This window comes from Physella acuta, unplaced genomic scaffold, assembly GCF_028476545.2.
Source record: "Physella acuta isolate Inbredline_101_S28 unplaced genomic scaffold, ASM2847654v3 ptg000357l, whole genome shotgun sequence".
Lineage (NCBI taxonomy): Eukaryota > Metazoa > Mollusca > Gastropoda > Physidae > Physella > Physella acuta.
The window spans coordinates 1132766-1158152 of record NW_026731876.1 but is presented as its reverse complement, the minus strand read 5'-3'; the positions used below and the strand labels follow the sequence as shown (position 1 = coordinate 1158152).

The 25387-nt window shown below is 37.9% G+C and overlaps 1 protein-coding gene across 2 annotated transcripts in view; it reads right to left on the bottom strand.

The window, feature by feature from the left end:
- Window positions 1–11186: 11186 nt before the first annotated feature.
- The window catches only part of LOC131941326 (chymotrypsinogen 2), a 28060-nt gene continuing 13859 nt past the window's right edge, over window positions 11187–25387 (bottom strand). For both annotated transcript variants that reach the window (XM_059300536.1, XM_059300535.1), the window contains exons 6-9: window positions 19174–19283; window positions 16608–16769; window positions 16076–16285; window positions 11187–11614 (exon numbers count right to left, since the gene is read on the bottom strand). In XM_059300536.1, the coding sequence (XP_059156519.1) occupies window positions 11475–11614; window positions 16076–16285; window positions 16608–16769; window positions 19174–19283 (622 nt within the window). In that variant the 3' untranslated portion in view covers window positions 11187–11474. The remainder of the gene's footprint in view (window positions 11615–16075; window positions 16286–16607; window positions 16770–19173; window positions 19284–25387) is intronic.

The following is a 25387-nucleotide window of genomic DNA, read 5'->3' as shown; positions in this document are numbered from 1 at the left end:
TGTGGGGCCCAGAACAACAGTCAGCCTTTAACCGGCTTAAGACGGCCTTGACCACCACGCCTGTTCTGGGTTACCCTGACTTTACCCTACCCTTTATTCTAGAGACAGATGCCAGCAGCTACGGTTTGGGTGCAGTCCTAAGCCAGAAACAAGCGGATGGGGTGAAGGTAATAGCCTTCGCCAGCCGGTCACTCCGAGTAAATGAAAAAAACATGAAAAACTATAGTGCCCTCAAGTTAGAACTTTTGGCTTTGAAGTGGGCCATGGCCGAAAAATTCAGAGGGTATTTGCTGGGCAGCAAGACATTGGTACTGACAGACAACAATCCGCTTAGCTACATTAAATCATCTAAGACTGGTGCAACTGAGCACCGCTGGATTGCTGACCTAGATGTCTTCGACTTCGAAGTAAAATACAGGTCCGGCAAATCCAATGCCAATGCGGATGCCCTGTCCAGGTTTCCTGTGGACAAGCCTGCAGCCAGAGATCCAGAAGTCCAGTACTCCGGAGTGTACCAGGTCACCACACGGGTCCCACCAGAGGTGGCAATATCAACACCTCAACCTGTCCCTCTGGAGGCCCACTGCAATTTCCTGTCTTCGGCCTTACCGGCCGATGTGAAGAATGCCCAACAGGTAGACTCAACCATCCAGGAGATCCTACCCTTCCTGACGCCCGGCCACAGATTACATTCCTCGACTTTATCACTCCCAGCCCAGATTCTCCTGAGACAAAAGTCGAGACTCAGGTTGAAGGACGGTATCCTACAGCGCACAGTGAAACTGCCAGGTCAAGGGGAAATCGCACAATGCGTTATCCCCAATCAACTACGACCAGAGGTACTCCGTCTAAGTCACAACGACAACGGCCACCAAGGACCAGACCGCTGCCTTCAGCTGTTACGGCAACGATGCTACTGGCCGGGGATGGAGGCAGATATACGCCAGTACTGCCAGGCATGTGACCGCTGCCAGCACGCGAAAATGACCAGTCTGAAGGTGCACCAGCCTAAAGGTCATCTTTTGGCCACCATGCCCCTAGAGGTTGTGGCAGTCGACTTCACCCTGATGGACAAAGCGGCAGACGGTACGGAGGATGTATTGATTCTCACCGATGTTTTCACCAAGTGGACAGTTGCTGTTCCGACGAAGGACCAGACTGCCAAAACCGTGGCGAAGGCCCTGGTGCAGAACTGGATAGTTCACTACGGTGTCCCCAGGCGACTACACTCGGACCAGGGCAAATGCTTTGGGGCAGCCGTAATACACGAACTGTGCGACCATTATGGGATACAGAGGTCCCGAACAACAGCATACCACCCCCAAGGAAACGGCCAAGCAGAGAGGTTCAACCGGACCCTACACGATCTGCTTCGGACCCTACCTGTTGACAAGAAGAAGGACTGGCCTCGGTACCTGACCGAGCTGGTCTTCCTGTACAATACAACCCCGCACTCGTCAACAGGTTTCTCCCCGTTCCAGCTGTTGTTTGGGCGGGAGGCAGCCATCCCCTTGGACCTATTTTTAAATCAAGCCCCTCCGGCAAACAGTGGTGGTGCTGGAGATTACCTCCAGGGCCACCTAACACGACTGGCCAGCCTGCACAAACTAGCCCAGGAGAGGCTGCAAATAGAGGCCACCAAGAGGGACAGACAGGCCAATAACAGGCCAGCCGCTGAACTGGCCATAGGCGACCTGGTCCTGTTAAGGCAGCACCCCCTGGGCAGGCACAAAATGGCGGATCTGTACGGCCCGACAGTTTACGTCGTGGTCGAAGTACCTCCGATCACCGGCGGGTGTTACGCCATTAAAAAGAAAGATGGCCCTTCTGGCACCCGCCGGGTGGCCAGCACCCAGATCAGGAGATATGTGCCTCCCCGGGCTCAACCACCCTCCCCAAGGCCGGTCAAAGTGATACCGCCGGCTACTCCAGGCTACAGCCACATAATTTATAAGGTCCAATTGCCGGGGACCAGAGCAGCCGGTAACCCCACAGTACCTGACATACCTCTGCGTAGGTCGGTCAGGGAGCGCAGAGTCCCTAGTAGGCTAGACTTGTGATTGTGCCCTGTGGGCTGATTTTTTTGACAATGTTTTTTTGTAAAATTTATGATCGTGCCCTGTGGGCTGATTTTTTTGCAAGTTCTTTTGCAAAGTTTTGTTTTTTGTAACATGTATGATTATGCCCTGTGGGCTGATTTTTTTGCAAGTTCTTCCTGCAAAGTTTTTTGTAACAATTATGATTATGCCCTGTGGGCTGTTTTTTTCAAGTTTGTTAGCTTGCGGTGACCGCAAGCTTTAGGGGGCGTGTATGTGAGCGGCTGGAGTGTATTTTTATTATTTGTAACTTAGAAGGCGAATGTATCGTTTCGTTTCATGTCGTAAATTGTTCGTATTTTTTTGTCGTGTAGTCCCGTATTATGGCGCCGCTGTCTCACTGTTTATGTCCCTGGTTATAGCTAGTTTATATATATTTCGTTTATATTGTTGTCATTGTTTATATTAAGTGTCTTTTTATAATATTCTGTTGCATGTTTCGTCGTGTTTGGTTTGTTATCCGTGAATTAGGGACTATTTGTTTACGTGTAGTTTGTGAGGTGTGTGGAAGCCGGTTTCCGGCTTGTTCAACTCTGTCTTTGTTGTGGAAGCTATGGTGAAGAGGGCAGGCAGTCTCTCTGGTCATCGGGTGAAAAGAATAGCATATTCGCACCATCCAGCCTTATTTATTTTGTGTTTGTGTTCGTCGTAGTCCTGGTAAGAGAGATCTAAGTTTATTTCTTCGCTATGTCTATTTATTTTGCTATGCTGTTTATTTTAGTTACTGGCCATAAGTTTTTTTGTGGTTGTCTTCTGACCGCCATTGTGGTCAGGCCAGGTGGACTCAGTTTCTGAGTTTTTATTATGTTATAGTTATTTTATTACTTTGTTGTATCTCTTGGGCTTGTGTGGAGCCAAGGATACTGCTTATTTATACTTGGCCCACAGTTATGGTTTACTCCTGGCTGTTGGGTTAAGTGGTATACGTATTCTATTGATTGTATCCCTTGGGCTGGTGTTAAGCCAGGGATAGAGGTAATTTTAGACTTGACCCGCAGCTATGGTTTACTCCTGGCTGTCGGGTTAAGTAATACGCACATTTTATTGATTGTATCCCTTGGGCTGGTGTTAAGCCAGGGATATAGGTATTTTTAGACTTGACCCGCAGCTACGGTTTACTCCTGGCTGTTGGGTTAAGTAGTAGAGTTGTTACCTGACCCACAGTCACGGTTCATTCCGGACTGTCGGGTTTGGTTATAATATTGTTATCTTTATAGGGACCTTTCGCTTCCTGTGGTGATCATGTTGATCCCCAGGAGAGTGTTCGGTTCGTTCTAGTCACTGTGAAGGTACACTTGTTTTTAATAGATTTTATTTTACTTAGCCTTTTGTTAGGCTGGTAACTGTGTTGAGCTAGTAGTTTGAGCTCAGTGTCCTGGCAGTGTTCCGGTTAATTGTTAAAGTATATTCTGTGTGAACTACCTGCAGGCGGTGGAGATGTCATCCAGCCAGCCTGTGGTTAATGCTTTGTATATAACTTTTTTTGTAAAGTAATTAATTTATTTGTTTTCCTTTTTCTAGGACGTAGTCCGAAATTGGGTGTTGTGGTTGATGTAAAAAGTTTGTTTCGTTTGGTTCTGTTTTGTGTCAGTTTATATCTATTCTTTTTTTATAACTTTTGGTTCCATGCAATAAATTTTATTAACTGTAAAAGTTTTTGTTTTATTTTAGTAGCTTATTATTTAGACTAAGGTTAGGGTTAAACCACTGTGGGTTCTACCACGGTTGCACTGACCGGACAGATTAGTTAGTTAAGCCTAGAAGGGTAGATTTTAAGGTATCCCCCCCTAGCAGGGCTTACACAATGATGAAATGTACCAACTCTATACAATGATGAAATGTACCAACTCTAGACAATGATGAAATGTACCAACTCTATACAATGATGAAATGTACCAACTCTATACAATGATGAAATGTACCAACTCTATACAATGATGAAATGTACTCACTCTATACAATGATGAAATGTACCAACTCTAGACAATGACAAAATGTACCAACTCTATACAATGATGAAATGTACCAACTCTATACAATGATGAAATGTACCAACTCTATACAATGATGAAATGTACCAACTCTATACAATGATGAAATGTACCAACTCTAGACAATGATGAAATGTACTCACTCTATACAATGTGCACCCGTGACGAACCAGTACTCGTCTATAATGGCGCCCCCGCAGTGTCGGACGTAGCGGTCCCCTGTCGTCTTTTTCCACATGCCGACCTGCCAGGGGTGGGAGCCGTAGACAGCGGTGTGACCCCCAATGACCCGGTCACCTTCTCTAGGGTCAGGGGCAGGGAACAGGTCGGACGTATTGGCCACACATGCCAGCTTCTGGTCTGGTGTACACAGCAATGGTGAGACACAACCACACGGACATAGACACAACCACACGGCCAGACACAACCACACAGCCATAGACACAACCACTCGGACATAGACACAACCACACAAAAATAGACACAACCACACAGCCATAGACACAACCACACAGCCATAGACACAACCACACGGACATAGACACAACCACACAGCCATAGACACAACCACTCGGACATAGACACAACCACACAAAAATAGACACAACCACACAGCCATAGATATAGCCACCAAGCCATAGACACAACCACACAGCCATAGATATAACCACCAAGCCATAGACACAACCACACCGCCAGACACAACCACACAGCCATAGAGACAAACCCTTCAGTAAATCCTCTATTAATAAAGGTTTTTCTGACTTCAGTTTTTTCTTTTTTTCACTGACGTCACTTTGTCTCGTAGAAAACATATGGGCCCTAAATATATATATATATATATATATATATATATATATATATATATATATATATATATATATATATATATATATATATATATATATATATACATATACATATACATATAGTAAAATTAAGCCAAAATTCTTATCGACTAATTAACTTAAATACATCTTCGGCGCTAACTGGTCGGCCAGATATGCAAGTGGCAAGTACTCTTAGCCAATGTCCCAAGCTTAAAATCGACAGTGTGTTTCTTACAATAACTGAGTGAAGTGGGATTTGATGTGATGGCGTTTAATTATTCTGGCAGTCTTTTGATTGTGAGTAATGGTGTATGCTTTCAAACATTTCTCTGTGGCTTAAATCTTAGACCGTTGCTACTAAAGTCCTCGTTATTCTAAGATATAAAGGTTATATTTAGCTCAGATTATAGTTAATTTACAAATATATCTTGTTTGGCCATTTTTTGCAGCTATAGGCCTACTCATTTTATAGCCTACTTAAAAGTGCTTTATCTATGTATTAATTATTTGTGTGTGTGCTTAAAATAAGCAATATATGGCAGGTGGCGATGACAGCTACTGTTAACACCAACCAAACTCGCATCACCTGCTCTCTCACGGCCCTCGAGAGTTTCAAATATTAAACAAGCTTGAATTGTAAACACAGTGTTTTTGGTTCAAGAAGTTTCAACAAAAGGGGAATTACTTTCGTTTCTTAGGGTCAAACTTTGGGGCCTCCATTTTCCGAACTTAAATAAAAATCGACCATGTACCTTTTGATCAGGTTGCCATGTGTCCGGCCGGTGAGGCTGTTGTCATCGTTTGATGGCTGTTAGGATTTTAAAAGTGTGCACTTTTTGACATTACTGATGTCCTTATTAAGGCTATTGATGTCAAGGTCACAGACCTGTCAATGTTTGTCTTAAATAACTTATGTCACAGATTGCATCCGTATAACTTATGTCACAAATGGCATCCGTATAACTTATGTCACAAATGGCATCCGTATGTTATTGCTCTGGTCTTGTCATAGTCGTAAATTAAATTCATATGATAAGAAAGATGACACGCATATAATAAACTTTACACGCGCATATAATAAACTTTACACACGCATACAATAAACTTTACACACGCATACAATAAACTCTATTCACGCATACAATAAACACGCATAACAAGACATTTACAGGCAAATGACAAGAAACTTGTAACTTAACAGGTCCATGAGACATACGAGACGTGTCTAGTAAAGAAGATGACTGTTGTAGATTTGAAGTCAATACAGATATTGAAGTCAGATGACTGTCGTAGATTTGAAGTCATATAGATAGTGGAGTCGTTGAAGCGAAACGTTGGGGCTAAATGGAGCAAACTATTTTTACCTGTTGTACGTCTGCCAGGGAGCTGGTCACGACACAGCTGCCGAACAGGAAAAGAACTGCTCCCGAAATTCCCATTCTGTCTGAGTGCTATGGGCTGCTCGGATCTTACTTATATGTTGGGGCTAGAGAGGGTCCGCCTTCTGGGCGGGGCTTGATGCAGCCACACCCCTACACCATACAAAACAACATATGGATTTTGTTTTGTTAAGTCAGTAAATTCCCAGTTAATTATCTAGCATTAATAGATTGAAATCGATTTACAAAACACCAGGTCGATGCACCACCAGTCGATGGAGGACAATGCCCTAAACGTTTCGTGCATGTTTTGTCCTAAAGTTTTTCTCACAGCTGCAATCCTTATCTTTATAATTGAATCAACAGCGAAGATGTCACATCTTGTGATAGATCAAGGTGTTGACCCCGTCAAACAAATGATTGAAAGTCTGGGTCATCTCATTGTTAAAACAGTAGTCAAACACCAATATACAAAGTCGTCACCCCTCCCCTGATCAATATAAGTTATGGTATCACCCCTCCCTAACCAACGTTATGTATGGTATCACCCCCCCCCTTAGGCAACGTTATGTATGGTATCATCCCCCCCCTCTATTTAATGTTAGGCATGGTATCACCCCCCCCACCCCCTCTAGTCAATGTATGGTATCACCCGCCTCCCTCTAGTCAATGTATGGTATCACCCCCCCCCCCCCCACCCCCTCTAGTCAATGTATGGTATCACCCGCCTCCCTCTAGTCAATGTATGGTATCACCCCCCCCCACCCCCTCTAGTCAATGTATGGTATCACCCCCCCCCCACCCCCTCTAGTCAATGTATGGTATCACCCCCCCACCCCCTCTAGTCAATGTATGGTATCACCCGCCTCCCTCTAGTCAATGTATGGTATCACCCCCCCCCCCACCCCCTCTAGTCAATGTATGGTATCACCCCCCCCCCCCCCCACCCCCTCTAGTCAATGTATGGTATCACCCCCCCCCACCCCCTCTAGTCAATGTATGGTATCACCCCCCCCCCCACCCCCTCTAGTCAATGTATGGTATCACCCCCCCCACCCCCTCTAGTCAATGTATGGTATCACCCCCCCCCCCACCCCCTCTAGTCAATGTATGGTATCACCCCCCTCTAGTCAATGTATGGTATCACCCCCCCCCACCCCCTCTAGTCAATGTATGGTATCATCCCCCCCCCCTCCTCTAGTCAATGCAGGGAATTTTTCGGTGCGAAAGTTCTGAGTTGGCATACTCCCAACAATACTTTCGCTATTTTTAGATATCGCGAGATTCGTCCTTTTTACTTTCTCGTAGACAGAGTATATAGAAGTATTGTATTCACGCTCCCCCTCTGGCCATTTTTAGCAAAGTGGCGCCTTTTTGGAAACTTTTTAAACTCAAAGTTTTAAACATTGATATTTGTTAAAAAATTATCTTTGGTCGGCACATTCGAAACGTAAATCTCTGTGAATATTGTTTTTGCAATTACCAGTAAAAAGGTGTGTGAGCAATACAGTGATCTAGCCCACACCTTATCATTATGTTAAAAAAATTATCTTTTAAAGAACACAAAAAGTCAGTAGCTAATTAAATAAACCGGGGGTGATCTCCCCTAAACTTTCTCGAATATTTTTATATAAAATAACAGGGGATGGGAACTCGGGCTATAGACATGATTTTTAATCCGGTTTTTTTCCGGTTATCGGAAATCGCTCAAAAGTTGATACGGATCTACGATTTTGATAAAATGCTTATATATGAAATTTCATCAACCTAGCTGTAACGGTACTCAAGTTATCGTGTTTACACACACACAGACAGACAGACACACAGACAGACACACAGACATACGGACAAGATTGCAAAATGATGTTTTTCCGTATCAGTGTTTTTTTTGCACGATTACAAGACTTTCTCCATACTTCGTATATACGAGAAAGTAAAAAGTTCAAGATCTGAAATGTAAGACCGATAATTTAGTTATAAGTAGGCTATTATTCCGAATGTTTTACTACTACATTGAAAAGCTGGCTTTTATACCGAATCGGATGTAAAAAAAACCTTTCATTAGGCTGTAGTACTTTAGCATTTATCATGACAATATATTTAATTCTGATTGTAGACATAATATTTTTGTAAAAACGAGTAGTGTTAAGCTACTTTATTAGATTCTAAAGTAATTATTGATTTGTTTCGATAGTTATAATAAAATGTGTAGACATATACATATTTATTTTAAGATATTGATTATTTCCCCTTTTCGCTAGTCTTAATAGATGTCCCAGGAATTATTATGTAATTTTTTTTACAAGCATTACGAAACAGATTTTGCCGCGTTCATTGTTTTTGGTTGTAGTGTTTATATATATATATATATATATATATATATATATATATATATATATATATATATATATATATATATATATATATATATATATATATATATCTATATATATATTTGTTTAGGGTGATACCATTTTTTTTGTTTCGTCGGCCTATATTGTGTGCTTTTTTTATTTCTTCAGAGTGCAAATTTAAATTTATTTTACATCATATTGAAGCAATAACATACAGCTAATATATATATATATATATATATATATATATATATATATATATATATATATATATATATATATATATATATATATATATATATATATATATACTTATATAGAAGATATTACACATTCGGCGCCTTTTTATTGCTATTTCCGCTCCCCCTACACCGAAAACGTGGATACGCCTCTGATTTAGTTATATATATATATATATATATATATATATATATATATATATATATATATATATATATATATATATATATATATATATATATATATATGTAGTATCAAATTTGTTGTTTTGTATCATCTTTTCAGCGATTTCCGGAAACCGGAAGTGGAACTTATTCTACTTTTGATTTTTCAAAAGCCTATAGCTTGAGTACTGTTTCAGATAGAAGAAATTTCAAATATAAGTAAAAGATCGAATTCTCTGTTATCTGTACAATTTTGAGTAATTTCCGTTTCTCAAAAAAAAAAAAAACGCACATGAATTTAGAAAGTAGGGCCTACTAATATTCCGTACTATTGTACACACATTGTTTGCTGTTAACTTGGTTAACTTAATTTCCTATTACATTCTATTCTATTTTAAAAAGTTTAAGCAATTAAAAAGTTATTTAAAATAATGTCTATATCCCGAGCAGCCATCTCCGTTTGCCATATAAGAATATTCGAGAAAGATTAGGGGAGATCACTCCCGCTTTATTTCTTTCAGATTAGCCAGTTTAAGTATTTAATTAATGTTAAGTTTTGTAAGTTTAGTTAGCTTGTTTAGTTAGCTTGTTTAGTTAGCTTGTTTAGTTAGCTTGTTTCGTTAGCTTGTTTCGTTAGCTTGTTTAGTTAGCTTGTTTCGTTAGCTTGTTTCGTTAGCTTGTTTCGTTAGCTTGTTTCGTTAGCTTGTTTCGTTAGCTTGTTTCGTTAGCTTGTATAGTTAGCTTGTTTAGTTAGCTTGTTTAGTTAGCTTGCTTCGTTAGGTCTAGCTATTAGTTGCGATTAGTTTTAGTTCATTGTTTGCAAGTGGCTTCATGTTTAGTTTTCTAAAGATTTTATATATTCATTTCAATGATCACAAGATCTTCCTCAGTCACAAAGTTATAGACACCTTCTCTTGGCTCAGGTGGCAAGTTCGCAGTGCACGTAAACTAGGCTTCGTATGGCGACTTTTGAAATCCCAAATGAAAAGAAGGTTTATCATAAATTGAATGCTTTTGAGACTCTCAGCCCCATGACTTAATTCATGGGTCTACATCCATGTCATCACCATGTTCTGACTTGATTCAATGGTCTACATCAGGGGTCTCAAAACTTTTCAGTCCGAGGGCCGCATTAACTATCAAATTTCAGTTCGGGGGCCAGTTTCTTCCAGGCATGTCTTTGATTTTTCTGGGCAAAGTTCCTCAGCCATCACCAACAAACGTTTTTTCCGTGGACAAAAAGATCTCCGCGGGCCGGATGATAGGACGTCGCGGGCCGCATCTGGCCCGCGGGCCGTAGTTTGGAGACCCCTGGTCTACATCCATGTCATCACCATGTTCTGACTTGATTCGTTGGTCTACATCCATGTCATCGCCATGTTCTGACTTGATTCGTTGGTCTACATCCATGTCATCGCCATGTTCTGACTTGATTCATTGGTCTACATCCATGTCATCGCTATGTTCTGAACCTCTTGACTGTGGCTATGCCGTGGTTGAAGTTTAGGCCACATGTTCTTTAGTTCAGAAAAAAATGGATTCACACATTCTCTTCCATTATCCGATTGAAGCACACTTGGAGCACCAATGGCCGTGAAGATGACAAGCAGCTGGTTAGCAACTTCGTCTCTTTTCATGTTCAAAGCTTGCAATAATAGGAGCTTGGGTTACTTTGCACATCTGGTATCCAGGGTATAACTATTTCAATTTTAGATGTTTGGAAGCAAGACCTTTCTTGGGATTAGATATCTTTGTCTGACTTGCATAAAAAATTAAAACACCATTATACACTAGCCTACATCGCACATTGGCCAGGACAACGCGGCCAGTGCGAGCATTGGCCGGCAAATGTAAGGAATACGCTGTCAATGTTAAGCTCTTCGGACATCGGCCAAACGAGCCGCATTGACCGGCACTCGAGTTACCAGATTACACTTCTTCATTACACATTTGGCTATTACATATCTTGCCATTACACAATTGGCCATTATACATTTGGCCATTACACATTTGGCCATTACACATTTGGCCATTACACAATTGGCCATTACACATTTGGCCATTACACAATTGGCCTATACATACTTGTCAAGTACACACATTAAACTGAATGGTAACATGAGATTTCTGCATACATTTTAATTCTAACGAGCGGTCTCTGACAGATTCAAATACTTTACATCTCGCAATCTGGCTTCACGTTTATCATTGTATGTTTTTAAAATCTGTGGGTTGAATATTTTTTAAAAATATCTGTGGGTGGTGAATGATTTCAAAAATATATGTGCGTGCTCTATACTTTAAAAACATCTATGTGCGTGCTGTATACTTTAAAAACATCTATGTGCGTGCTGTATACTTTAAAAACATCTATGTGCGTGCTGTATACTTTATATACATCAGCTTGCTGTAAGCTTCTCTTAACTATACTTGGTGTCGTATAAATTGATCGTGTCCCACATCCAGGGCAGGAAATAGGTAATCTTGACGTAGATGCCAGGCTCACCCTTGTGGGCGCAGCCTCGGCCCCAGGACGACAGGCCCATCAACATGACAATACCTGGACAAGAAGAGGTCAACATGAGAATAGCTGGACAAGAAGTGGTCAACATGACAATATCTGGACAAGAAGTGGTCAACATGACAATACCTAGACAAGAAGTGGTCAACATGACAATACCTAGACAAGAAGTGGTCAACATGACAATAGCTGGACAAGAAGTGGTCAACATGACAATACCTGGACAAGAAGTGGTCAACATGACAATACCTGGACAAGAAGTGGTCAACATGACATTACCTGGACAAGGTCAACATGACAATATCTGGACAAGGTCAATATAACAGTTAAATGTATATGAATGTATGTTGCGAGTGTGTGTCTTAAAAAGGCGAGATAAAAATATAAAAATATAGTGTGGGTGTGCGCATGCGTGAAAGGAAAGGAAGCGAGAGGTAGAGAGGGCGCGAACAACATGGCGATGTCTGGGAGTGAATGCGATGCTCTTATGAACCAATAAAATTATGTAAATTCCAGGAACAAGGGTTGATTTTTGTTTTGAGTGTGTGCCATGAAATAGGTAGGAGAAAAGCCTGTGACATTTTGGTGTCAGAAGTGAGCGGTGCTCCGCACCATAAACGAAAGAATTAGATTAGATCTAGTACTGTTGACATTTTTAGTAACGGAATATAACTTTTCTTAGACCATTAAGATGGAGGACTATGCCAAATTCATTGAGTTGGCTGATTTGTTAGGATACACTGGTGCAGAAAAAGCTAAATGGGTTGAAGAGAAGATAGCTGATGCAATTGAAAGGGAAGACAGAGCTTTAGAGAGGGAATTAGCTAAAGCTAAAATAGAGGCTGATAAGGAACTAGCTAAAATAGAGGCTGATAAGGAACTAGATCTAGCTAAAATAGAGGCTGAGAAGGAAAAAGTTAAAATGGAGGCTGAGAAGGAAAAGGTTAAAATGGAGGCTGAGAAGGAAAAAGTTAAAATAGAGGCCGAAGACAAAGAAAAACAGAGGCGACATGAGTTAGAATTAGCCAAAATTAAAAGTAACCAATCTCAAGACAGCAATGTTAACAAAACGGACAATTGGAAGCCTAAATTCCGAGCATTTAAATCACAGGAAGAAAGTGTGGAAACTTACTTAATACACTTTGAGCAAACATGTAAGAGTTTTAATTATTCATCTGCTGGGAAGGCACAGGCTTTATTGACTAATTTGACAGGAGAGACTATTGCCATAATAGCAAGTATGTCTGAGGCTGAAAAAGAAGACTATGACCTAGTAAAAGAAAGATTGATGAAACATTCTGGAAAGACAGAAGACTATTACAGGAAGACTAAACGAGATGCTAGAATTAACAACACTGGTGACATAAACCAGATCATTTTTGATATTCGCAAATACATGAATAAAAGGCTAGAATTGGCAGAAATAGATTTAAAGAATCCTGAGGCAATTATTGAACTTAACCTGATAGATCATGTTTTAAAAAATGCAACAGATAATTTATTCACTTTTTTGAGTGAAAGAAAAGTTAGGACACAGAAACAATTAATAGAGCACCTTACTATTTATAAGGATGCACATCCAGGGGCTATTTTGGACAAAAGAGAGCAGGGAGAGATTTCAGCAGCAGTCTACAGTAGAGACTCTGGCAGGGTTCAAAGAAGGTATGTCAACAACAATAGGAATAGAAGTAACAGTGCACCTACCAGATGGAAACCAGACAGATATAAATATAGCAGAAGCACAGAGTGTTACAACTGTGGGAAAACAGGCCATGTAAAGTCTGAGTGTTTCAGCTTACAAAATAGAGATACATATCTCAGCAATAATGACAGAGGAGGCTATGCACCTAATAATAATTACAGAAATCAAAGTAATTATTACAGACAAGGACAGTATAGTGGACAAAGTAGAAATGAATTCCACAATCAAAGTAGACGGCCAAGAATGAGACCAGACAACAGGGGAGAAAATATGAATAGTAGAAATAATAATCAAGAGACATCAGCAGGGGTAGAAGGGTCAGAGACAGTGGCATCTGTTACACAAAGCAATACAACACTGAAGATGTTCCCAGCTATAGTAAACAACACCAGAGTAATGTGTCTGAGAGATTCAGGTTGCACATGCATTATTGTTAAGAAAAGTCTTGTAAGACCAGAACAGTACATTCCTGGCATAATAAAAATGACATATGCCAACAAGAAATTTAAGGATGAGCGTGAGATAGCAGTAGTTGATATAGATTCTGCTTGGCTGAAAGGTAAATATAAAGTGGCGGTCATGGAAGAACCAATAGCAGATATGATTATTGGGAATGTAAAGGAGGTGAAAGAAAGTAATGAGGAAGATATAGATAGATGGGCAAGTCAAATTGGAGCAGCAGTTGAGACAAGAACACATAGAGACACTAAAAGAACTCCTAGAAAGAATAAGGAAAGAAACTGCATGTGGGAGTACATACAGTAGAATTCTTAGGATTTAAGGTTGGAAATAAAGAAATTAGACCTACTGAAGGAAATAGGGACAAAATATTAAATATCAAAACTCCTAGTACAAGGATTTTACTTTCATGCTTTAATATATAACATCAGTTATCATGCATATATAACCTGGTTTAGTGGATGTAACAATATAATTTTTAACCACTTTAGTTGTATCACCAACCTCAGCAGTTTAAAAAAAAATTTCATTGATTAGCACTACACATTCCTTTTTTGGCTAACAAAATCTGTCACTTTTTATGTTGTGTGCATTGGTACTTAAGCATCGGTGATATAAAGTATAGCTACCACCACTGAGGACTACTAACATACATTATTTTACATGTTATTGCCTTTAAAAGAATTGTAAGGTAGAAAACCATTTAAATTAAAGCATGGAGTTTGTAATCAAAATTTTTTAACACATGTTTAGTTTGTTATTGGGCCTTGTATTTTGTTAACTGATGTTTATGAACATAACAGTTGTGTATTTCTTTTACATTTTATATGGTAATGCTAATGGATCTTATTGTTGTTTAAAGTTGTATTCAACTAACAGAGCTTAACTATGTGTTTGGAATTTTGACTTGGTAAATATTGCTTTCATAAGGAAAATGGATTTGTCTAGGAAAATTATGTCAAGGAAAGCTAACCTGTAAAGGGACAGCACAATACACTAGCTGATTGAAGATGAAAAAAACAAACATGGAACTGACTAAAGAAAATAATGACCTGAGACATATCAGCCAATCCTTATAAGGAAATTTTGAATAATGTAGTATGTGATGTGTACTTCCAGAGAACATTAATATTTTAAAAATGTGAGCAATACCTGGACAAGAAGTGGTCAACATGACAATATCTGGACAAGAAGTGGTCAACATGACAATTGCTGGACAAGAAGTGGTCAATATGATAATATCTGGACAAGAAGTGGTCAATATGACAATACCTGGACAAGAAGTGGTCAACATGACAATCTGCTGGACAAGAAGTGGTCAACATGACAATAGCTGGACAATAAGTGGTCAACATGACAATAGCTGGACAAGGTCAACATGACAATATCTGGACAAGATGTGGTCAACATGACAATAGCTGGACAAGAAGTGGTCAACATGACAATAGCTGGACAAGGTCAACATGACAATATCTGGACAAGATGTGGTCAACATGACAATACCTGGACAAGATGTGGTCAACATGACAATTGCTGGACAAGAAGTGGTCAACATGACAATAGCTGGACAAGAAGTGGTCAACATGACAATAGCTGGACAAGGTCAGCATGACAATATCTGGACAAGAAGTGGTCAACATGACAATTGCTGGACAAGAAGTGGTCAACATGAGAATAGCTGGACAAGAAGTGGTCAACATGACAATATCTGGACAAGAAGTGGTCAACATGACAATACCTGGACAAGGTCAGCATGACAATAGCTGGACAAGAAGTGGTCAACATGAGAATAGCTGGACAAGAAGTGGTCAACATGACAATATCTGGACAAGAAGTGGTCAACATGACAATACCTAGACAAGAAGTGGTCAACATGACAATAGCTGGACAAGAAGTGATCAACATGACAATATCTGGACAAGTAGTGGTCAACATGACAATACCCGGACAAGAAGTGGTCAACATGACAATACCTGGACTAGAAGTGGTCAATATGACAATAGCTGGACAAGAAGTGGTCAACATGACAATATCTGGACAAGAAATGGTCAACATGACAATAGCTGGACAAGAAGTGGTCAACATGACAATACCTGGACAAGGTCAACATGACAATACCTGGACAAGAAGTGGTCAACATGACAATAGCTGGACAAGAAGTGGTCAACATGACAATACGTGGACAAGAAGAGGTCAACATTCAATTAGTTAAGATACTTATTAAAACAATTTCGCCTGTGCATATAATTCTTTTCTGTATGGGCAAAATAATGAGCTGACGTGGACAGGTCACTAGAATCAAAGACCTATTATTGAAAGATGACAACCACAAGACCTACCTTTGTTTTCACAAACTAAAGGTCCACCACTATCACCCACACACGCATCGATATCACCGCGCAGGTCACCTGCGCATGTCATCCTTGAAGTTAACTTCATTGGGTGATTTCCTCGTTTGAGAATCTCTTGGCATTTTTTATTGTCTAATAGAGGAACCACTGCCTCCTGTTGGTACCACGGGAACGTTGTGACGGGACTGCTACCTGCCTCTGTTTAACAATTACATCTATTTAAACAATCTGTTTTACAATTACATCTATTTAAACAATCTGTTTAACAATTACATCTATTTAAACAATCTGTTTAACAATTACATCTTTTTAAACAATCTGTTTAACAATTACATCTATTTAAACAATCTGTTTAAGGGGATATGCTCAGAAAAAAATCACCAAAATCATTTTTTTTCGTCGTAATTTGTTTCTAACAGCCTTTAAAACAGTGACTAGAATTTTTTTTTTAAAATTCTCCCTTGACCCATGCATTGAGTTAATTTGCCGAATGAAAAACAAGATTTTCCTAAAATTTTACCGAAATATGTATTGGCCCCCATCCCTGAGATGTAGCACCTCTGTCCGGGCGTGTATTTCTGAGTGACGTTTGGTAGACATACAGGTGACACGTATTTGTTGAACTGGAATCCACGTCCGTCTACTGGCATCACGCGGACAAGTGCAAAGTCGTAATCAAAGTCTGTTGATAAAGTTAGACAAAGTCGTAGTCAAAGTCTGTTGATAAAGTAGGACAAAGTTGTAGGCAAAGTCTGTTGATAAAGTAGGACAAAGTTGTAGGCAAAGTCTGTTGATAAAGTAGGACAAAGTTGTAGGCAAAGTCTGTTGATAAAGTAGGATAAAGTTGTAGGCAAAGTCTGTTGATAAAGTAGGATAAAGTCGTAGTCAAAGTCTGTTGATAAAGTTGAATGAAATCGGAGTCAACGGCTTGAGTGACTGATACGTAACACATGAATGTGTTGGTAAAAATCCCCTCCAACAATTCCTTTAAGAACGAAAAAAAAAATATTGGGAGAAAGTTCATGTCTGTGGACACAGCCTTACTTCATATACTAGGACAATGTTAGTCAACGTAGCAGGGGCGGAACTACAGTGCCGTCAGACCCCGCAATGCGGGAAGGGGGGGGGGGGGGTCGTTTAGGGGGTCCACAGCCGCCCATAATCATTTTTTTTTAAGTTAAAATTAATTTTCTTGCATTTTTGACCTGATGGTTGTTTTGAAAAAAGAATACTGTAGCTGCGGTTGGAGTATCTTTATTCTATAGACACCATCCCACGCTCTTGTATATTCTTTTTCCTACAATTACAATCAAACACACGCTGTTGTCTGCAAAATTCTTTTGAAAAAACATCAATTGCGCGAGAGGCCGCTAGATATTAAGACGGCTTTTTGAGACCATCCCAAATTTGGTACTGATGGATAAAAGCAAATCGGTGCTTTGTTGTTCCTTTTAAGTTCCTTTCTCAGACCTCCCCTCCCGCTCTTAGCCTTACGAGAAGCGAATAGATAGCGCCTCAACAACTAAGCTGGCTCGTATCGGTGGTAGTGTAGACAAACTAGCGCTCCAACAACAAAGCTGGCTCGAATCGGTGGTAGTGTTGACAAACTAGCGCCTCAACAACTAAGCTGGCTCGTATCGGTGGTAGTGTAGACAAACTAGCGCTCCAACAACAAAGCTGGCTCGAATCGGTGGTAGTGTTGACAAACTAGCGCTCCAACAACAAAGCTGGCTCGAATCGGTGGTAGTGTTGACAAACTAGCGCTTCAACAGCTAAGCTGGCTCGTATCGGTGGTAGTGTAGACAAACTAGCGCTCCAACAACTAATATCCAAGAAATAAAGTGCCGACATTGTTTACATTTAATAACCACTGTTCCAGAAAACAAGGCAAACGTCTCAAATAAATACACGAATGATAGCGTGATATATATATATATATATATATATATATATATATATATATATATATATATATATATATATATATATATATATATATATATATTAGTTTCGTCACTGGCACCTTGATAGTGGTTTTGTAAATAACAATCAGATAACAGATATAATACAGTAGTGATATTATATAGTAACTAAGACATGCTGTTACGTAAAAATTAAAAAAAAAAGTATACACAGGAGCTGTAGTGTGAAAGTGAAAGATAGGCAAACGTTCAAACCACTTCCATAAATTATTTCCCTTTTTCAAATAGCCTAATAGGGCCGCTCATAAGCTCCTTTTAATAGATTTGTAATAATCAAATTAAAAACCAATTATTTTATTTTTAAGTAAGTACTAAAGAATGGTATAGTATAATAATGAAATGTAGTTAAAATTAATAATATAAATACAAAAATAAACATAAAAATAAACATAACCATTACTTATAGAAAGCTTCATGATTTATACACTTTTGACAGACTTATTGATTAGAAGTATTAAGTCAAACTTATAATAAAACAGATTTTCAAAACAGACCAATGCACTCACATACATGACACACATGACATGTTGTTGTGATTAGATTTAATTGAATTTTTTTTTTCAAACCCCGATCAGGCCAGAAATGAGTATCCTATGTTCGTATTGTGTGTATATATATATATATATATATATATATATATATATATATATATATATATATATATATATATATATATATATATATATATATATATATATATATATATATATATATATATATATATATATATATATATATATATATATATACATATATGGGGGCCCAAAAAAAATGTTGCTGGGTGGCCCATTTTTTCTAGTTCCGCCACAGCGACGTAGACTGTCTGAGTGACTGACTGTCTGGGCGACTGACTGTCTGGATTACTGTCTGGGTGACTAAGTGGTTGAGGTTGACTGTCTGAGTGACTGACTGTCTGTGTGACTGTCTGTGTGACTGTCTGGGTGACTAAGTGATTGACTGTCTGAGTGACTGACTTTCTGTGTGACTGTCTGGGTGACTAAGTGATTGACTGTCTGAGTGACTGGGTGTGAAGTCGATCGAACGACAGTTTCATTGAATGATTTACTTGCTGATCGTAGATTAATATCAGTGATTGATACTTACTTCCGAAATCTTGGTGTGCAAAAGCTCTCTCTATTTCAAATGTGGATTCCGCCTTGTCTTTCTTATCATAATCGTGGTCACCGACCACAATTTTAAAGCTTGAGTTTTTGCTGAAAACATTGGCTCAAATTTAAACATTTAAACATTGAAAGAGATTAGTCTGTATAAGCTTGTGATTAGGTCCTGAAAGAGATTTGTCCAGGGGCGGATTCGGTGGAAAGGGGGGGGGGGGGGCTGAATGGGCAGCAGTCAGTGGCCCCCGATTTTTCTCTAACAAAATAGTAAATTTCTCTTTACACCGCAATTGTTGGTTGTACTATAAAAGAAATTTCTCTTTACACCGCAATTGTTGGTTTTACTATAAAAGAAATTTCTCTTTACACCGCAATTGTTGGTTGTACTATAAAAGAAATTTCTCTTTACACCGCAATTGTTGGTTGTACTATAAAAGAAATTTCTCTTTACACCGCAATTGTTGGTTGTACTATAAAAGAAATTTCTCTTTACACCGCAATTGTTGGTTGTACTATAAAAGAAATTTCTCTTTACACCGCAATTGTTGGTTGTACTATAAAAGAAATTTCTCTTTACACCGCAATTGTTGGTTGTACTATAAAAGAAATTTCTCTTTACACCGCAATTGTTGGTTGTACTATAAAAGAAATTTCTCTTTACACCGCAATTGTTGGTTGTACTATAAAAGAAATTTCTCTTTACACCGCAATTGTTGGTTGTACTATAAAAGAAATTTCTCTTTACACCGCAATTGTTGGTTGTACTATAAAAGAAATTTCTCTTTACACCGCAATTGTTGGTTGTACTATAAAAGAAATTTCTCTTTACACCGCAATTGTTGGTTGTACTATAAAAGAAATTTCTCTTTACACCGCAATTGTTGGTTGTACTATAAAAGAAATTTCTCTTTACACCGCAATTGTTGGTTGTACTATAAAAGAAATTTCTCTTTACACCGCAATTGTTGGTTGTACTATAAAAGAAATTTCTCTTTACACCGCAATTGTTGGTTGTACTATAAAAGAAATTTCTCTTTACACCGCAATTGTTGGTTGTACTATAAAAGAAATTTCTCTTTACACCGCAATTGTTGGTTGTACTATAAAAGAAATTTCTCTTTACACCGCAATTGTTGGTTGTACTATAAAAGAAATTTCTCTTTACACCGCAATTGTTGGTTGTACTATAAAAGAAATTTCTCTTTACACCGCAATTGTTGGTTGTACTATAAAAGAAATTTCTCTTTACACCGCAATTGTTGGTTGTACTATAAAAGAAATTTCTCTTTACACCGCAATTGTTGGTTGTACTATAAAAGAAATTTCTCTTTACACCGCAATTGTTGGTTGTACTATAAAAGAAATTTCTCTTTACACCGCAATTGTTGGTTGTACTATAAAAGAAATTTCTCTTTACACCGCAATTGTTGGTTGTACTATAAAAGAAATTTCTCTTTACACCGCAATTGTTGGTTGTACTATAAAAGAAATTTCTCTTTACACCGCAATTGTTGGTTGTACTATAAAAGAAATTTCTCTTTACACCGCAATTGTTGGTTGTACTATAAAAGAAATTTCTCTTTACACCGCAATTGTTGGTTGTACTATAAAAGAAATTTCTCTTTACACCGCAATTGTTGGTTGTACTATAAAAGAAATTTCTCTTTACACCGCAATTGTTGGTTGTACTATAAAAGAAATTTCTCTTTACACCGCAATTGTTGGTTGTACTATAAAAGAAATTTCTCTTTTCACCGCAATTGTTGGTTGTACTATAAAAGAAATTTCTCTTTACACCGCAATTGTTGGTTGTACTATAAAAGAAATTTCTCTTTACACCGCAATTGTTGGTTGTACTATAAAAGAAATTTCTCTTTACACCGCAATTGTTGGTTGTACTATAAAAGAAATTTCTCTTTACACCGCAATTGTTGGTTGTACTATAAAAGAAATTTCTCTTTACACCGCAATTGTTGGTTGTACTATAAAAGAAATTTCTCTTTACACCGCAATTGTTGGTTGTACTATAAAAGAAATTTCTCTTTACACCGCAATTGTTGGTTGTACTATAAAAGAAATTTCTCTTTACACCGCAATTGTTGGTTGTACTATAAAAGAAATTTCTCTTTACACCGCAATTGTTGGTTGTACTATAAAAGAAATTTCTCTTTACACCGCAATTGTTGGTTGTACTATAAAAGAAATTTCTCTTTACACCGCAATTGTTGGTTGTACTATAAAAGAAATTTCTCTTTACACCGCAATTGTTGGTTGTACTATAAAAGAAATTTCTCTTTACACCGCAATTGTTGGTTGTACTATAAAAGAAATTTCTCTTTACACCGCAATTGTTGGTTGTACTATAAAAGAAATTTCTCTTTACACCGCAATTGTTGGTTGTACTATAAAAGAAATTTCTCTTTACACCGCAATTGTTGGTTGTACTATAAAAGAAATTTCTCTTTACACCGCAATTGTTGGTTGTACTATAAAAGAAATTTCTCTTTACACCGCAATTGTTGGTTGTACTATAAAAGAAATTTCTCTTTACACCGCAATTGTTGGTTGTACTATAAAAGAAATTTCTCTTTACACCGCAATTGTTGGTTGTACTATAAAAGAAATTTCTCTTTACACCGCAATTGTTGGTTGTACTATAAAAGAAATTTCTCTTTACACCGCAATTGTTGGTTGTACTATAAAAGAAATTTCTCTTTACACCGCAATTGTTGGTTGTACTATAAAAGAAATTTCTCTTTACACCGCAATTGTTGGTTTTACTATAAAAGAAATTTCTCTTTACACCGCAATTGTTGGTTTTACTATAAAAGAAATTTCTCTTTACACCGCAATTGTTGGTTTTACTATAAAAGAAATTTCTCTTTACACCGCAATTGTTGGTTGTACTATAAAAGAAATTTCTCTTTACACCGCAATTGTTGGTTTTACTATAAAAGAAATTTCTCTTTACACCGCAATTGTTGGTTGTACTATAAAAGAAATTTCTCTTTACACCGCAATTGTTGGTTGTACTATAAAAGAAATTTCTCTTTACACCGCAATTGTTGGTTGTACTATAAAAGAAATTTCTCTTTACACCGCAATTGTTGGTTGTACTATAAAAGAAATTTCTCTTTACACCGCAATTGTTGGTTGTACTATAAAAGAAATTTCTCTTTACACCGCAATTGTTGGTTGTACTATAAAAGAAATTTCTCTTTACACCGCAATTGTTGGTTTTACTATAAAAGAAATTTCTCTTTACACCGCAATTGTTGGTTGTACTATAAAAGAAATTTCTCTTTACACCGCAATTGTTGGTTGTACTATAAAAGCCACTGTTTTATGTTTGAATCACAAGCTTATTTCAATTTTTGTTTCAAGATATCAAACTCGTGCAAACAATGCTGTCATCACCTCCTACCGGTTAGACAAGCAGCATTATAGGTTAACCCATGCAATCAATGAAAAAATGCCTGAACTTCTTTGCTCACCGGCTACATTACTAAGAAAGGAAGTGAAACATGCTTTACATTTTTACTTTCTCGTATATACGAAGTATAGAGAAAGTCTTGTAATCGTGCAAAAATAATTTGAGATTTTTACAAATCTCGATGTTTTACACCTCACTGATACGGAAAAACATAATTTTGCAATATTGTCCGTATGTCTGTGTGTGTGTGTAAACACGATAACTTGAGTACCGTTACAGCTAGGTTGGTGAAATTTCATATATAAGTAGTTTATCAAAATCGTAGATCCGTATCAATTTTTGAGCGATTTCCGATAACCGGAAGTGGTACTTTTTCTACTTTGAATTTTTCAAAAGCCTATAACTTAAGTACTATTTCAGATAGATAAATGTAATTTCACATGTAAGTAAAAGATCTAATTTTCTACTTTCTGTCAAATTTTGAGTAATTTCCGTTGACCGGAAGTACTAATTTACGCTATTTCCGATTTCTCAAAAAAACGCATGTAAATTTATAAAGTACTAATAATATTGCGCACTATTATGCACATTTCATTTGGCGTTCACTTGGCGTGCAATTCTTTTTTCAATGAGATTCTATTCTATTTTAAAAACTTTAAGTATTTAAAATGGAGTTCCATCCCCTGTTGTTTTATATAAGAATATTCGAGAAAGTTTAGGGGAGATCACTCCCGGTTTATTACTTTCTCGTATACGATTCACAAATCGCGATGTTTTACACCTGCCTTAGTCGGAAAAACATAGTTTTGCAATTTTGTCCATATGTCTATGTATGTGTGTCTGTGTATGTATGTGAACACCATAACTTGAGTACCGTTACAGCTAGGTTGATGAAATTTCAGATAAGAATTGCATCAAATTTGTAGTTCTGTATTATTTAATCGGCGATTTCCGGTAACCGGACGTGGCCCATATTCTACTTTTGCTTTTTCAAAAGTCTTTAACTGGAATACTGTTTCATACAGATCAACGAAATTTCACATATAAGTAAAATATTTTTTGTTTTCTAGGAAATTTTGAGTATTTCCGTTGACCGAAACTAGTACTTTATGCTATTTCCGATTTCTAAAAAAACCTAATGAATTTATTTTTAAATTGATTCCTTTATCTTTTGTCTGTCATCGTCGGAAAATTGCGAGCAAAATTTCGAAAACTTCTACCGAACTGAGTTATTTAAACTTTCCACGTCGGTCAAGACTTGAAGACAATGTATTTTTACATAAAATGTTACTTAATTAGATGATAAATTAACTCTTTGAAAATAAAAATAAAATGTTTTATTTATAAAGTACTAATGTTCCGCACTGTTATACACACATCGTTAGCAATTCTTTTAAGTATTTAAAATTGATTACAAATCTTGTGTTACATAAGAATATTCGAGAACGTTTAGGAGAGTTCACTACCTCTTTATGAATTGGCACAAAAGTGATCAAGCTAGAGTAAGGTATACTAAAACTCAGATTTTAACATGTGTGTAGATTCATTGAGGGTTATTTCACTTTGTAGCAAAATTGATACAATATGAAACGAAAGGTTAAAAATAATCAGGATTTTAAAGGCACTGTTGTTGTAATATTTTGAGTGCAACAGGGGCATCCTTGATCTGTACTCCTCACGAAATGGATTTTGTTGTGGAATATTATCCTCCTGTACGTTTCGCCATTTTAGCCTAATATCTTTTACGAGCCGACCCGCTGCGTATCATACGCCGCTATTTAGTTGTTTTTTTTTTCTACTTTTCAGTAATTTATAATTTGTGAATTCGACAGTACCAATGCTGCCACTGAAAATATTTGCTTAAAAACACTAAACCCCCTTCCCCCCCCACGTGAAAGCAGCCTCCTCTTAGTTACCTCCTCTAAGTTTAAAATCGTTTCAAACTAAATTATCTGCCCCTAATAGCCGTCACCAAACCCGTCTCTATGATTGTAACATGTAAACAGAGTGAACACCGCTCACCAGATCATGTGGGGGTGGGGGTGGTATTGATAGAGAGGAAGAGGGGACTGCAAAGGCGCGCTTGCAGCTTGTTTTCTAACTGATCCCAGAAGAGAATTATATATATATAGATTTTCATAAAACAATACGGCAATGCTTGTGTATCGGTAAACGATTAGACAGCATCTCGCTCAACTAATTGACCTTTTGCTAATCAACGTGCTAGATCTAGTATTTTAATATTAATTAACTAGCTGACTCGCGCCGTAAGCATACGCCGCTATTTAGTTGTTTTATTTTCCACTTCGACACTACCAATGTTGCAAATGAAAATATTTTGCTTTAAAGCACTATCATTAGCTCGTGAAGGACGACTATCCTCACCCTCCCTCCCCGCATGCCCCCTTGAAAGCAGCTGTCAGAGACTACAGTTTACAGTCGAAATGGGAAAAAATCAAACAGAACTTTTTATTATTTCCCCTTTGTTTAAAATCGTTTAAAAACTTAATTATCTGCCCCTAATAGCCGTCACTGATTTGACCCAGCTTTACGATTGTAAAACTTCGAGGTGAACCATAGCTCACCAGACTGGTGGGGTGAGGTGGTAGCGATATGCTTAGAGAGCGGGGTAGGAACGGCTTAGCGTTACGTGGTGGTGTCTCGCATGGTCCCCACGTAGAAAATTATATATATATATATATATATATATATATATATATATATATATATATATATATATATATATATATATATATATATAGAGAGA